Source organism: Nasonia vitripennis, chromosome 5 (assembly GCF_009193385.2).
Source record: "Nasonia vitripennis strain AsymCx chromosome 5, Nvit_psr_1.1, whole genome shotgun sequence".
Classification (NCBI taxonomy): Eukaryota; Metazoa; Arthropoda; class Insecta; order Hymenoptera; family Pteromalidae; genus Nasonia; species Nasonia vitripennis.
This window is the reverse complement of record NC_045761.1, coordinates 4,282,922-4,295,164: the sequence shown is the minus strand read 5'-3', so window position 1 is coordinate 4,295,164 and position 12,243 is coordinate 4,282,922. Positions and strand designations below refer to the sequence as shown.

At 49.3% G+C, this 12,243-nt stretch overlaps 1 protein-coding gene across 2 annotated transcripts; it reads left to right on the top strand.

Annotated features, from left to right (window-relative positions):
* Nucleotides 1–280: 280 nt before the first annotated feature.
* On the top strand, nt 281–11,337 carry LOC100121320. Of its 2 annotated transcripts, none has more exons than XM_031931969.1 (7): nt 281–435; nt 6,333–6,420; nt 8,426–8,752; nt 8,827–9,234; nt 9,480–9,792; nt 9,868–10,187; nt 10,283–11,337. In XM_031931969.1, the coding sequence occupies exons 2-7, from the start codon at nt 6,376–6,378 to the stop codon at nt 10,715–10,717; spliced, it is 1,848 nt and encodes a 615-aa protein (XP_031787829.1). In that variant the 5' UTR covers nt 281–435; nt 6,333–6,375; the 3' UTR covers nt 10,718–11,337. The 2 variants fall into 2 exon arrangements, with proteins under 2 accessions (XP_031787829.1, XP_016843737.2); XM_016988248.2 differs by lacking the exon at nt 281–435 and adding an exon at nt 766–3,551.
* The last annotated feature ends 906 nt before the right edge of the window (nt 11,338–12,243 follow it).

The window sequence follows — 12,243 nt, the reverse complement described above, 5'->3', positions numbered from 1 at the left end:
AAGCGCGCGCGCGCGTTATTCCGGTGGCGGTCGCGCAGTAGCGCACTTCCCCGCGAGCACGTAGTGCACACACACGTGACGCGTCTCTATACTACATATATAGGTAGTGAATGGGCCCGCGGCGAGGCGCACAATGGGGCAGAGATCAATTGTGTGCCGGCGAGACTGTACAGTTCCCCCCTCTCTCTCTCTCTCTCTCTCTCTCTCTCTCTCTCTCTCTCTCTCTCTCTCTCTCTCTCTCTCGCTCCGGCAAGATGATCGCGAGTCACGCGAGGGAATCTCGCGGTCGCTCGGTCAGTCGGTCGAGCCGGCGGCGGTCCTCATTTTACGCCGCGCGCAGACTGCACACAGGCGTGCGAACGCGATTTTTGCGGTGCCTCGCTCGCTCGAGGTCGCGCGCTTCCATGTGTGCGTGTGTGCAAAGAGGTATGGCAGGTATGTGTGTACCAACGTACTTTCAAGTTCGTTACTGGTTGAGGGTGCGAGGAACCGGATCAGTAGATAAGTTCCGGGACCGGTGGGCCGTCAATGCCAAATTTTGCTTATCTTTATGATTGATCATCGCGTCCCATTTTCGCGACTCTCGCAATGCTCGCATCAGACATAATAAAGTGGACCGCAACGAACAAAACAAGGAAAGACGATCCCGCACGTGCGGAGAGTCGCGGGCATTTATTATTCTTATACGCGACGCTCTTTCATCCCGTCGCTGCAACAGCCGATAACGCGCGCGCGCTCGTGTAACAGTAAAAACAATGATGAAACGATCGGCCGGTCGAAGTGAGAGAGCCGAAGACGGCGAACGATTTTCGCGTAAAAAAACGGTAAATCTTCGGGAGAGGATCACGGCCCGGTCTCCGCATCGCAGAAAGAGAGAGAGAGAGAGAGAGAGAGAGAGAGAGAGAGAGAGAGAGACTCTCACTGAGTGTAATATACGGTCCTTGGCCCCGAGACCGAGAAAGTACTCGCCGAGTCGAAAAGTATGAGAAAGGGATCACTGGTACCAGTTATATATCTTCTCCGCTAACCGACGTAACTTCGAACGACAGTCTGATGCTCGTTTCGAAACGAAGTTGCATCGCGCGTAAAAAATTTCATCATATCCATAAAAGCAAACTGCTTCCGTCGTCGCACAGCATCCGGGAGCTTTCTATATGCAAGAATTTCTCGCTGCATCGACGGCACTAAAATTATCGCCTGCTCGGGCGCGAACGCGCGAGAAGTAGGAACAATGTCTACATTAGGTGCGTTCACCTCTCCTCTCTCCTATTCTCTCTTCTTTTTCTCTCGGCGCTCGCGGTGTAAGTAGTTAAACTATATGCAAATACCCTCGCACGCAGGTGTGACATCGGGCCGTTCGAGTTTGCCGTGAAACTGCGCGTGTACCTGTATCTATACACGCGAACGTGTATGGGTATATGTTAGGGATGGGTAGTTAAAGCGAGAGAGGGAGAGAGAGAGAGAGAGAGAGAGTTGGGGAGATGGAGTGAGATTAATGTTGGCGCTGGCTCGCGTGCCCAGACTAGCAATAAAATAAGAGGTTCCATTAGTTGCGTTTGATTGTCGAGAGTTCGGAGACCTATGTATTGTGCACAACGATTCTGTTGTATCGGGATGCGAGCTTTCTCTCTTTCTCTTCCGTACGTGCACATACCTATGGAGGGCCGTGAATTATTGTTGCGCTTCCGGGCGAGGCTGCGGCTTAATTATCGAGAAAAAGAGTATTTCTCTGATAATCGTTCGAGACTCGACTGCATAGCAGAGAAGAGTACAACGAGAGAAAGCAGATGTACACGTCGGGAGAGAGAGAGAGAGAGAGAGAAGTAGACAAACGCTCGAGAATGTAGAATGTGTATAAGGCGACGAGTCACGACAAAACGATGAAGACTCTCCAAGCGCGAGGAGATACGCTCGAACTCGTCTCCAGCGGAAATTGAGTGGGAGAGTCGAAGGAAATTGTAACATCAACTGCAGAAAGACTCGGTGTGTGCGATGTTGATATACAACACGAGCTTCGGAATAAATCGGCTTTAACGATGCAATAAATCGAATTCGGTACGACGAGCTGCGTCTTATACCGCGATAATTTCGTTGTATACACGCGAGTTGCTTCAAAGCGATCGCTGCTAATTGGGCTAATGCCCTGGAGGCACTGAATAAGGCTTGATTATCATGCGCGAGAGTTAGAATAGGGGCTGCGTATCATATCGTGCGGCTGCGCTGATGCTACTCGTATAATAGAGTAAATGCAGGCTGTGAGCGGAGAACCCGTCAGAGGGTGTATAATTTCGACTCTATTCAATAAACATGAAATGGAGCTGGGAGAATCGAATCTGAAAAATTGGAAGTAAGCTACGATCTTTTTCATTATATTCGTGGGCTTCCGGCTCGGATGCGACCGTTATATTGTGGCCCGCGCGATGCATATATAACTATATATAAATATCCGCGTATATCTCTCGCGGGCTTTGGTAATAATACACAGCGGATTAGCGCTTTCGGAATATGTACCGTTGTGTTTTCACGAAATCGGTACGTTTTTTTCTCTCGTTTCCTAGCTACCCCAGATTTCAAAACAAACACAGACGCACAGGTGGGGGTCAGCTCCATTCATTTTCCACCACCAAGCTGTATCTAGCCGGCGTCTTTTCCCTCCGGCTACTCGCATCCGCGCAGACACGTGTGTAAATACCGTGTGCGTACAATAAGCGGGCCAGCAGTAGCTCGCGCGCGCGCGCGCGCGAGAGAGGAAGGAAGAAGCTCTCGAGCATACAGGTGGGGGGTACACGCATCAGGTTCAAGGTAGAAGGGACCTATATAACTGTATAGCCATACAGCGGCAGCAGTAGCTCTCTTGGCGCGTGTCTGGGTCAGGGGGCGGTCCACACCGGCGGGCCATACTATATACACGTACACACGCGCGCGCGGGAGAGACAGGTGTATCCCATTCCTTGACGAGAGCCCGTTCGCTCGGTCGCTCGAGAGAGAGAGAGAGAGAGAGAGAGAGAGAGAGAGAGAGGAAAAGGGAGAGGATAAACGAGTGGCTGCGGCTGCTCCGGAGCCCGGGCTCATTCAATCGCGACCGGCTGCACGATCGAGGCATCGCTACTAATATTTCCTTCTCCGTCTCTATCAGCTCTGCTACGCGCTGCAGTTCATTCATCGCGAGCGAGAGAGACTCCGCGGTAGAATTTCGCAGAGCCAGGGCCGATCTGTGCAATGGACGTATGGAGCAGTAGCCTCGAGCTCGAGGGCTGCTAGACAGAGCGAGAGAGAGAGAGAGAGAGAAATAAACAAGCGGTGCAGAGAGAGAGAGAGAGAGAGTGCAAAGTGCCCTGTGAGAAATCGCGAGCGATAAGAGCGAGAGTAGCGTGTTCGTCCAGCGGGAGATAAGCCCTCGCGTGTGGCGTATACACGGAGATAGGAGACCGCAGCCCCAAGGATCGAGAGAGCTTCCTCTGCGAGCTGCACACACACACACACGTGTTCGTTGTATAGATACCTCGAGGCTCCACGACTGGACCGCACGACTTGCTGCGAGCGGCGAACAGGTAACGAGGAGCTTTTTTTCTTTAAAATTCATGGTTGAGGTGATTTTTGGTAGAGTTTGAATTCTGAGCAGCTCATTGAGGTTAAGCCATCACCGCTGATGCGTCGGAAACGATTCCTTCCCGCTTGAGAGAAAAAAATCACCCCAAATGTTTATCGCGCCTCGGTATAATAAGTGTGTCGAGTGTCCTTTCGGTACACTAATCTCGACGATTAATCTCAGCGCCGAAAACCTATATACGTGATACCGGTATACCGTTAAGAATACTCGTTCGATTCGCTAGATCAGCTGATCCTAATTCGACAGGTTCCGTATCTCTTTTAATTATCACCTCGAAATATCGCCCGTATGTGCGGCTATATAAAACACGAAAATCCGCTGCTTCGATATACTCGTTCCAGCTGATCGCAGCTAGCGGCAAAAAAGCCGCCGCTAAAGCATCGGTAAACATTCGCCTAATACATCGAGCGTAGCGGCATCTCGCGAGCTTGCAAAGTTCAGCCTGTTTTTTTTCTCCCGGCATCGGTTCGCGCGAAGCCCTGCACAGACGAGTCGAGGAATCAATCGCCGCCGGCTGATGTTTCTTGCATCTGTGTGTGTGATCTCGATCCACGTGGCGAGCTGGTCTCGTCGGACCACCGTATGTACTGGTGTAAGGAATTCTGAGCGGAAAAAGTGTTCGGTTAGCTTTTGATGAAAATAGCTGCTTTTTGTTTACTGTTTGCAACGACTGTTACAGAGTACACAGTGTTATGAGTGTGTGTGTGTGCGAGAACGCGTTGAAAGCTCCGATGATCCCGAAATTCAATTATATAAATCGCGGTACGAACAAATAGAGGCCTAATGGGGTGTTTATTCACGCGATTGCTGACACGTTTTCAAACGAAAAGCCGACATTCGCTCGTAGACTTAACGAGTGTGATTGTCAAATTCGGTACATTTTGATTTTTAACGCCGCTCCGTGTCGACAACTCTAAATGAATTTAGTTTACTCGATAAATCAATTTGCAAGCCATAGAGACACACGACTATTCAATTAATCGTCCTTTCGCGCACATTTGCGGAAGCAACTAAATCAACGTTGCACCGCGGACTGCAAAAAGAAGAGCAACGCGCTATGCTCTAATGATCGAAAGCTCCCCTAAAAAAGAAAGCTCAACCGTGACCATTCGCTAATCGATATTTTCACCCTCTAGGGGTCCGATAAACCGTTCCATAGCTCGACTCGCCGGCAAAAGTGCGAGGTAAATGTTAAACCCTCGGCGAAACGATCGCAAATAGATTTCCACAGCTCTCACGGCTCTCGCCGACAAATACGCCGGAGCTGCAAGGATTCCGCGCACGTCGCAAAGATCGAAACAGCAGCTTTTTCTCTCGCTTGTGTGCCGTGTGTTGCGAGGGCCGAAAAGAAACGCAGAGAGAGAAAGAGAGAGAAAAAAAAAAGAGAAAAATCGCGCGGGAGTATAGAGTCGCGGCCGATAGAAAAAGGAGGAACGGCCACGTTTCAGCCCGAGATCGTAAGTATACGTGAGAAACGGGTTAAGTGAGTCGTATATATCGCGCGTTAAGGCATGTGTGTGTGTGTGACCAGGGCCTCGGTTCTCTGGTTCGGCAATCACCGCATCGATGGACCGTTATATACGAGTTATTTGGCTGCTGGCCATCGCGTATAAACAGGAATCCCACACGATCCTCCTTCTTTCGTTCTCGATTCCTCGCAGAGGCTTATGTGCCCAAGCAGTGTGTAAACACAATCGGCGGACTGTTATATTGACTTTTTTTGTATCGCGGTGACTCGATGCTTTTCGCACGATAAGTAGGCCGTGGATATATGGCATATCGATTCATGCGCGCAGTTTATATGATAATTCGAGCTTTTTGCGCCGGGGCTGCGTTAATTTTAATTTATGCGCGTCGTTGCAATCATCATCATCTCTCGCGTACGACAATGTCTTCCACCATAAATCAGGATGACGAGCGCTTGTTATCTCCTTAGATACCGGCAATATGTTAAATATGAATAAACTCGACGATCGTCATCGCGACTTATACACAGTAATTGACCCCGAAACTATCGCTTCACATGTGCAGCGGGTTCACCGATCGAGATAAAGCAAATTCACGCGCGGCATCGCAGGCACACACCACTTCCCATAAATAGCATTGTTCGCCGGCCGCCGCGTCGGAGCTGCTCAGTGGGTCAGCGGAAAAAAGGGAGCATCAACCCAATTATCGGCGAGAATAAAGAACTGAGGAGATCGTTATCCTTTGGGACGTATATAACAACAAATCTCTCGCATATGTACACATACCGATATACCAGCGAAACCTTTCACCTCGCTCACTTGCTCACGGCGAAATCATCGTATTGTCAACGGCGACGACGTTGTGTAAAGCCCGAGGCGCGAGATGAAGACGCGCGCGAAAATGCGGACAAGGCGGTGGAATTCGGAACGTGTATGTGTACATGTTGAAAAGATCGACGATCGATGATTGGCAGCGTAGCGATGGGTTTCGCGGAAAGCTGGAAAGTATACGAGCGACGTTCCACTTGTACTTTGTGTGTTGAGAACAATGCGCTCGAAGGGGGGTTGAATTAATAAATCCTTGATGGTATGTAATCGTGAGTTGACGATTCTTCTTAATTGCGCTAGCGATAATCTATTTTGAGATCGAATATCAGCTGTGTCGTGCGGATGGAATGTGTGTCGCATGGATATACAAGCTGCGTGTGTGTGTATGTGCGAAAGGATGAAAGTTAATTGTTATTTATCGGTTTCAGATATCGGCCCTTTGAATCGATCCACCGTGGACGACGACGCGGAATGCGGTTAGGCGCTCTTGTGTTGACGTGTCTCCTCTTCCAAGGGGTGAGTAGAAACGTTTTGTAAATACTGAATCGAGCGAATTTTCATTAAACTATGCATATATACTTTGCTTCACCTTCTATCCCTCTCTGCGAAACGTTGTCGAGCACAGAATTTCGTAAGAGCAATTCTTGCGCCTCATCTTTTACGGCGGCTATATATTCCGCAGCAAAATGAAATTTTACTCGAAAGTAAAGCGGGGGCAGCGTCGCATTTTCCTCGAAATTGTATCCACCGTGTGTGGAATTCAGTTTATTTTTCACGTTACAGCCTGTCGAACGCGCGGTCTCGTCGTTTTACGTTTACGAACGTCTAATCAGCGCTCTCGTAATACTTTCCAAGTGCCATGATCATACAGCGCGATGAAAGTGCTCTCTCTCTCTCTCTCTCTCTCTCTCTCGCTTAATCGTAACACTCGCGCGCGTCTGGCATTAGACGAAGATTACGCGATAATTCCACGCTTACCCCCCATAAGTGTATACAATCATCTTCAATTGCAGTAATCGCTGCACTATCGACTCATTTCCATCACCCTCGCGAATCCGCCGAAAAAGACCCCACAACGGAAACCTCGATCCAAGAGAGAAGAAAAAAATAGAGGCAGCTCGGGGCAAACGCCGGAAGCCGCTGCGTCGTCGCGCGGGATCAGCTTTTTTTCTCTCGATGCGCGGCTTTCGCGGAAAAGGCGCGTCGCCGCGGCTTTCCGAGAGAGAGAGAGAGAGAGAGAGAGAGAGAGAGAGAGAGAGAGAGAGAGAGAGGCCGCGGAAAAAACGAGAGCGAGCTGCAGCGAATAGGAGCGGACGGACGCGATCGTACGGCGAAACATACGGTCTGTCTGCAACAGTCTCTCTTTCTCGATTGCGTCACTGCAGCGGCGGCGGTGGTTCTGACCCGCGCGCCGGATAACGGGCCCGCGACTGCACCAGGGTCAATCGGCCAGGGATCTTACAAGTCGGGGACGCTTCTTGCGCTTTCTCTCGCGGGTGAGGCTATAGGTATATCGGGTGGGCTTGAGGGAGGCACTTGTCGGTGCAGCGCGCGCGGGTATGTTCATAGTGGGAGGAAGAAAGTGTGCGTAGCGTATGCTTACACGAGGGTGAATTCGAAGTTATTCAACGTATATACCAACTGGCCATGAAACACTTAGCACAGCTGTAACCGCGCCTCGTAACGACATCCGGCGAACTGCACACACATCAGCCTCCGTTCGTCCGTCTCTCTCCCGGCTTCTTTTCCTCGTTAAACACACACGTCCCGTCGTGTCCTTCTCTCCAGACGTATACCAGTTCGCTCTTCTGGCCTTTCTCTCCTCTTCTTCGTCGCCTCCTTTTTCTTTCTCTCCTACTCACTTGCTCGTTCATCGGCATTTCGAAGACTCGTCGTCGCCCTTAGCTCTGGGTCAGAGCGGCGGTGGTAACGGCATTGCGCGCGATATATCTGGGTTAAAATGCTCGCCGCGCCGCGGATAATTATCCGAGCCGTATATACTCTCGTCTCGGTCTTCTTCGCGGGAGATATTAATGCGCGGGCCGAGCAAGGGCGTCCAAGTGGTTCGCGCTCTGGTTTAGCCCTTTGTTGTGTGCCGACTCTGTTCCTTCTTCTTCTTCTTCTTCTTCTTCTTCTTCTTGTGCTCGTAGCTCTTGTTTCTTTCGGATCTTTTCAGGGAGTGCTGCAGTCGGGAAGCGTGTTTTTTGCGATGCTATTGTTCGCCGAAGCTTTGCCTTTGTCGAGAGTGTATATACACTGCTGTGCTGGATTGATGTTTTCTCGTTTGCTGCAGCGCCAAGTCTCTGGGAAATCCGAGCTCTCGCGCTTTGTTTTCTTTTCGGCCGGTCGTAATTAAGGAATAATACGCTCGGTTGCGCCTTTGAAGAAAATCGCCGGCTTGATGGATCGTCCTGAAAACCGGACATTCGATGGTTTTCCACGTCGAGATGGAAAGTGCATGACTCGCGAGGAACAGATTTCCGTCCGTAATTCAAAGCGTCCCTCGTCGTATGTCGAACAGGTGGCACGCGCCGACGAAGTCGACGTGGTAGAGGCGATCCCCGGCGACGATCGCAATCAGGAGAACGGCCAAGATGCCGATCAGCAGCAGCAACAACAACAGCAGCAGCAGCAACAGCAGTCTACCGCGGACGTATTGGCGGCGGCTCTCGACGCCTTGGTCGGCGACAGTGAGTCCAGCGGAGGCAGTAACGGCAATGGAGGCCAGTACGGCTCGTCGAATCTGCGGGTCCATCCAGGCAGAGGTTCCGTGGGGATGCCACCGCCCAGGACGCATCACAACGTCGCCTATCACGGACCACCGCCACCGCCGCCTTCCTCTGCCTCGGTAAGGTTCTTGTGAATACGATTGACTTTTTATTTCGTAAAGTACTTTTTCTGAATCATCGTCTCGATCCACAGTCTCCCGGCTCGTCGAAGCAGCAGCTGCAGCGCGTGCAGGACAGCATCGACAAGGTCTTCGACACGGCGATAGCCGCGAGCACCAACTTGGACAACGAGAACTGGCCGGCGCCCGGCAACGACATGCCCAAGATCGTCTCGCTCGACGTCAAGTGCGAGAAGAACTCCATGAAGGTCTACCTCGGCTTCGACAAGCCCTTCTACGGTATCGTCTTCAGCAAGGGTCACTACAGCAACGTCAACTGCGTTCACCTGCCGGCCGGACTGGGGAGAACCTCCGTGAATTTCGAGATCGGTATTCACGCCTGTGGTACCAACGGTAACACCGACAACGGACTCTACGGCTACGGAGAGTCGGGATCTGGGACATACTTCGAGAACATCGTCGTTATCCAGTACGACCCGCAGGTGAGTTCCCCAACACACGAGATCTCGAAGAGTTTCGGATTCAAGTCGAGTCATGTGTGACCGTGATGTGTCGCGCAATAACGAACGAGAGTCACGTCCTGCGTCCGCGAGACGAACTCCGGGAAAATACAAAACTACTTCGCGCATACGATTCACCCGAATTCGAAAAGCAAACAGCGCAGCCAACTCTCTCTCTCTCTCTCTCTCTAAAGTATGCCATCCTCCGGCGACATTCGTTCACACAGGTACAAGAGGTGTGGGACCAGGCGAGGAAGCTTCGCTGCACCTGGCACGACCTGTACGAGAAATCGGTGACCTTCCGGCCCTTCCCCGTGGACATGCTCGACGTCGTTAGAGCCGACTTCGCCGGCGACAACGTCGGTTGCTGGATGCAAATCCAAGTGGGCAAGGGACCCTGGGCCTCCGAGGTGTCCGGCCTCGTCAAGATCGGCCAGACCATGACGATGGTGCTCGCCATCAAGGACGACGACTCCAAGTTCGACATGCTCGTCCGCAACTGCATGGCTCACGACGGCAAGAGGGCGCCCATACAGCTGGGTAAGAATTCGTGTCTCGAATCGATTAATTAGATCAAAAATCACGATTTCGCTATAACGATCTCTTACCGATCAGTCGATCAGCGGGGCTGCATAACCCGGCCGAAGCTCATGTCACGCTTCACGAAGATCAAGAACTTCGGAGCGAGCGCCTCGGTGCTCTCCTACGCCCACTTCCAGGCCTTCAAGTTCCCGGACTCGATGGAGGTGCACTTCCAGTGCACGATACAGATCTGCCGTTATCAGTGTCCGGATCAGTGCTCGGACTCGCCGCCCCTTCTGCACGGCGACGGTCTGCTCATCGAGAATCACAGGGCTTCCATCGGACACGCTGACGTTTCCGCTTACAACATACCACCGCCACCGGTACACCTGCCGATCGACGCCTACCTTCAGGTGAGTAGCAGCGTAATATCGCAATACCTACCGATCATATCGAGCAAACTGCAGAACTAACGAAAAAAATTGGCACCGCTCGATCTGTTATACAGTCCGTAGGTCGACCTCGGGACGAACGTCGGCGCAAGACCCGTGCGATCCCGGCCAGTCCCGGCAAATCCAAGTCCGAGAAGAACGTGGGCGTGAACCGCGTGATACGGGTGGTCTCCACCGGCGACCTGACCTTCTCTCTGGACGAGGCGGCGAACTCGTCGACGAGCGAGGATACCTCGACGATGGTGTTCCCGGTGCGCGAGGCTCACAGCGCCAACGCCAACCTCATCTGCATGACGACGTCCGGCTTCACGCTGACCTTGCTGCTGCTCCTCGGCATATTGATCGGCTCCTGTGGACTGTCCGCGTATCTGTTCATCAGGCTCAGGCCCTTCAGGAAGCGGATCGACGAGAGTGCGGTTCACGTCAGGGGTTTTCCGGTTCACGCGATCGGTAAACCTGCTGCTCCGAAGTCCGCTTGTTTCTACTCGTAATTGTGTGTGCTTGCGATTGACATGGATGGATGTTATATTTATCTGGAGTTGTGTGACCATCAGCGCCTCATATTTTCATTCGTGTGCCGGATATGGAGCTCGATTTATTTTTTCGAAAAAAGCACTAAATTATCGTTTAACGCGATGGCGGTGAAAATTTTTGGGATATTATCTGTGAGATAATGGCGCCCAACGGTCTGCCGGTGAATCTGTGTTTATGTATACGTGTATTGTTGTTGTTTCGGGCTGTCCGACGGTATATAGTTTTGTTCTCTTAAGGTAGTCCTAACGTCATGCTAGTCAAAAAAATATTTATCTGCGACCTCACCCAGCAGTGGCTCGGTCGCGTGTACGAGAAATTTTCAATAGGGGTACTTACAGACTTCAAAACATTGCAACCTGTGCGTAGTCAGTAAAACAGGTGTAGGCGATACATTTATCAAGAGTCAGATAATGAATTGACGGATTCGATTTCATACATTGTCGATTCATTGCGCATTATTACTCAGTGAAGTTACCTTTCTCATTTTTGATCGATATCAAACATGCTTATCAGGTACAATAGATATACATAACAAAAATGATCTAATAGTTGACCTCGTTGTTAGGGCTACCTTAATTCGTTGTTTTTTTTTTTTTTTTTTTTTTTTTTAATATATTTACGTGGCGAAAGTTTTTATTTTCTAGGTAAGATTACTCTTTAGATGAATTTTACTCAGCGAGCTTTTTTATTCGTTTTATTTTTCAATTACTCAGAGTGAAATGAGCTTTATTAAAGAGGATGTTTTAGTTTTTCGAAGGCTCGTATTTAACTGCCTTGATTAAAAATAAACATCTCGTTGAAGTTTTTACCGCGTATGAACTATAGATAATGAACGCTATTACATTATCTCCAATATTCAACTCTCGATTATAAACGTGGTGAAGCTAAAGAATTAATCCTTCTAGATGATAATTTTTATTAACAGTTTGAGTTATTGTCTAACAATAATAAAGTATGCCATTATACAGATATAGCTCGTATTATAATAAACTGGACGAAGTTAGGATCTACAAGTTTTCGGAGATAGGGTATAAGTGTTTCGTTGCGTCTATAATGCAATGAAACAGACTGATAATTTCGATGTAAATGTACAATCAACATAATTTAATAATTTATTAATTTTATTTTTGACAGTTATTATTTATTTAATGCGTAGTATTACTGTATTATTATGTATAATTAAAAAGATTAATTTTATAAAAAAAAAATAATAATAAATAAACCATCACTTCTGGATTTTGTATACAAGTAATAAATTAAAATATTCGATATCGTATTGATTACTTACCAACGAGCAATTTGAAAATTGTATGTTTCACTCGACCTCATTCTCTGCTACGAATTAATTGTTGAATTTTCTAAATCTGTAATTTAAAGGCATTTGTTAATATCGATTCCACGATTTCGCTACGCTTGTACGATGCAAGTGGAACTAGCAGCTCAATTATGCAATTGAAAAGAACAACTACATTTAAATGATATC